The sequence below is a fragment of the Ascaphus truei genome, chromosome 20 (genome assembly GCF_040206685.1).
Source record: "Ascaphus truei isolate aAscTru1 chromosome 20, aAscTru1.hap1, whole genome shotgun sequence".
In the NCBI taxonomy this organism is placed as follows: domain Eukaryota; kingdom Metazoa; phylum Chordata; class Amphibia; order Anura; family Ascaphidae; genus Ascaphus; species Ascaphus truei.
In genome coordinates, this window is record NC_134502.1 from 27,353,976 (window position 1) to 27,356,702 (window position 2,727).

The 2,727-nt window shown below is 43.0% G+C and overlaps 1 protein-coding gene across 1 annotated transcript in view; it reads right to left on the reverse strand.

Annotated features, from left to right (window-relative positions):
* Window positions 1–990: 990 nt before the first annotated feature.
* The window catches only part of C20H19orf53 (chromosome 20 C19orf53 homolog), a 4,514-nt gene continuing 2,777 nt past the window's right edge, over window positions 991–2,727 (reverse strand). The window contains exons 2-3 of the mRNA XM_075577593.1: window positions 1,799–1,854; window positions 991–1,465 (exon numbers count right to left, since the gene is read on the reverse strand). Coding sequence (XP_075433708.1) covers window positions 1,319–1,465; window positions 1,799–1,854 — 203 coding nt within the window. The 3' untranslated portion in view covers window positions 991–1,318. The remainder of the gene's footprint in view (window positions 1,466–1,798; window positions 1,855–2,727) is intronic.

Sequence of the window (2,727 nt, forward strand, 5' to 3'; positions counted from 1 at the left end):
CCAATTTTTCACGTGTCACACTACTAATATGAATATCATGATCAATATTCACTACATTTATTCACGCTCACATACCTATTTTCACATACTAGTAACCACTTTAGCGCTACTATTTGTTTGTTTTGTCATATACATTTTATATATATATATATATTTTTTTTTAAATTAATTACTACACATTCTTATAACTTTTCTTTTTCATAGTTGTGCACCATATTTGTAAAAACCTATAGACAAGGGCTGATATATAGATACCTACCTACCTGTATTTATATAGCTACCTAACTATCTGTATGTATATAGACACGTGTGCGTGTGTGTGTGTGTGTGTGTATGTATATATTATATATATATATATATATATATATATATATATATATATATACACACACACACACACACACACACACACACACACACACACCTACCTGTATGTATATATTAAGCTGTATGTAAGTATGTATATAGCCACCTACCTTTATGTATGTACCGTATATAGATACCTATCTGTGTATATAGATACCCATCCATATGTAAGGACACACAGAATGTGTACGTACAGTGCTTTGGACACAGTGCATACTGCGCGTGTTGCTTGCATTAATGCCACAGCTAACATTAGATCGTCGCTGTAGAGGTGAAACTCATTAAGTGCATTTGTGACAGAAACTCACTAAATACTTAACTTCCCGACTAGGAATTTCTTGATATTTCTATTGAAAAACTCATTAAAAGATGCCTCATCTTCAGAACTTGTCATATCCAAATACCTTCCTTTCGAAATACAGAATTTTGTGTCACAAATAAGATTTAAATGGCCTTTTCCCTCAGTACGCAAAGAACGTAGCTAATGATTTTTACGTCTACGACGACGACATATAACAATATTGTATACGTATGGTGTAACAAAAGTGCGAGAGTGTACCGTCATACGTGTACAGCCCGCGCAAAGGAATTCAGCTGATCGTGAAAGAGAGAGACGCCAAGGGAGATGGTATAAAGATCTTTTATTGTTTAAAGGGGGGGAAAAAAAACGTCTCCTGAAACAGGAATAATCCAGGTTGTACACAGGAGACACGGCAGTGTGACACTCAGTGTGACAATATACACACCTGTGGAATGGGGTTGTCCTCTCTCTATGGGTTTCCAGAGTGGTTATCTGCCATCGGCTCATGTGAAAATGTATAGTGAGCGGTTGGTCGTCCCCTGCGCGTTGCGCACTCCCGTCGCTCCCTGCGCGTTCCGCACTCCCTGCGCGTTCCGCACTCCCGCCGCTCCCTGCGCGTTCCGCACTCCCGCCGCTCCCTGTGCTTTGGCCTCAGGTCCTGCTGCCCCCTGCAGTGGGGCCCTTCTCCCTCTTGCCCTGTTGGGGGGTCTTCAGCAGGGCCAATTTCTTGGGCATCTTGGCGCTGGCCTTCATGGTAACGTCGTGTTCGATCTTATTACGGATCTGGACTTCCAGACTCTGCGTGGGAGGAGGACAAGTTGGTTATATTTGGAGGGTGGGGGGGGGGGGGGGGGAGAAATTGGAGGGGGATACAGAGTGGAGGGAGTTATATGCTGGGGGGGCAGGCAACATGGTGGGAGACTGCAAGGTGGGGACACAGGGGGGGAATTATATGGGGTGACAAACGGGGATTGGATGGGGTAACAGAGGAAGAGATAGGGGGGGTTATATGGGGTGACAGTGTAGAGTTTAGTGATAAATCACAGAAGGAGGCTGGACGGGCATTTAATGTTAGAAGCGTGTTGCGGTGTCTGGTACATGCGTGTGCGCTGCATGGGACCCCCCCCTCACCTTCTTCAGTTTCTGCTGGTTTATCACATGTAACTTCTTGGGAGCGATGACCCTGCCTGGGGAAGGGGCGAGGGTTATATAAATACACACAAACATACGTATCTATACATACAAACACACACGTGCCTCTATATCTATACAAACACACACGTGCCTCTATATCTATATAAACACACACGAGATGAGAGAATACGCGGTATATTTGCCTTTATATAGCCGTATACATTGAGAAAATGATAGAAAATAGAAATGTGTGTAAGCATTGTATTGTATTGTATGTCTTTATTTATATTGCGCCATTAGTGTACATAGCGCGTCACAGCAGTAATACACGTGGTAATCAAATAAATAACAGATAATATAAATAACAGATCATGGGAATAAGTGCTTTAGACAAACATAACATTAAGGAAGAGGAGTCCCTGCTCCGAGGAGCTTACAGTCTAATTGGTAGGTAGGTAGAACGTACAGAGACAGTAGGAGGGAGTTCTGGTAAGTGCGTCTGCAGGGGGCCAAGCTTTATGTATCGTGTGTTCAGAATATCCACAGTGCTATTCATATGCTTCTTTAAGCAAGTGTGTCTTAAGGTGGGTCTTAAAGGTGGATAGAGAGGGTGCTAGTCGGGTACTGAGGGGAAGGACATTCCAGAGGTGCGGGGCAGTCAGGGAAAAAGGTTTAAGGCGGGAGAGGGCTTTAGATACAAAGGGGGTAGAAAGAAGACATCCTTGAGCAGAACGCGAGGTGAATAGCGTACTGTATACCCGCAGACTATATATACACACATGTGCGGACCAACACAAACACACACACCTCCCCCTTTCACATGTATCCATATATAAATCAGTGAATATATTAAATATGGATGTTCATACATTCTCACCTCCCTTCCTCACATGTAGGTATGTATATATAATCAGTGTACATATTAG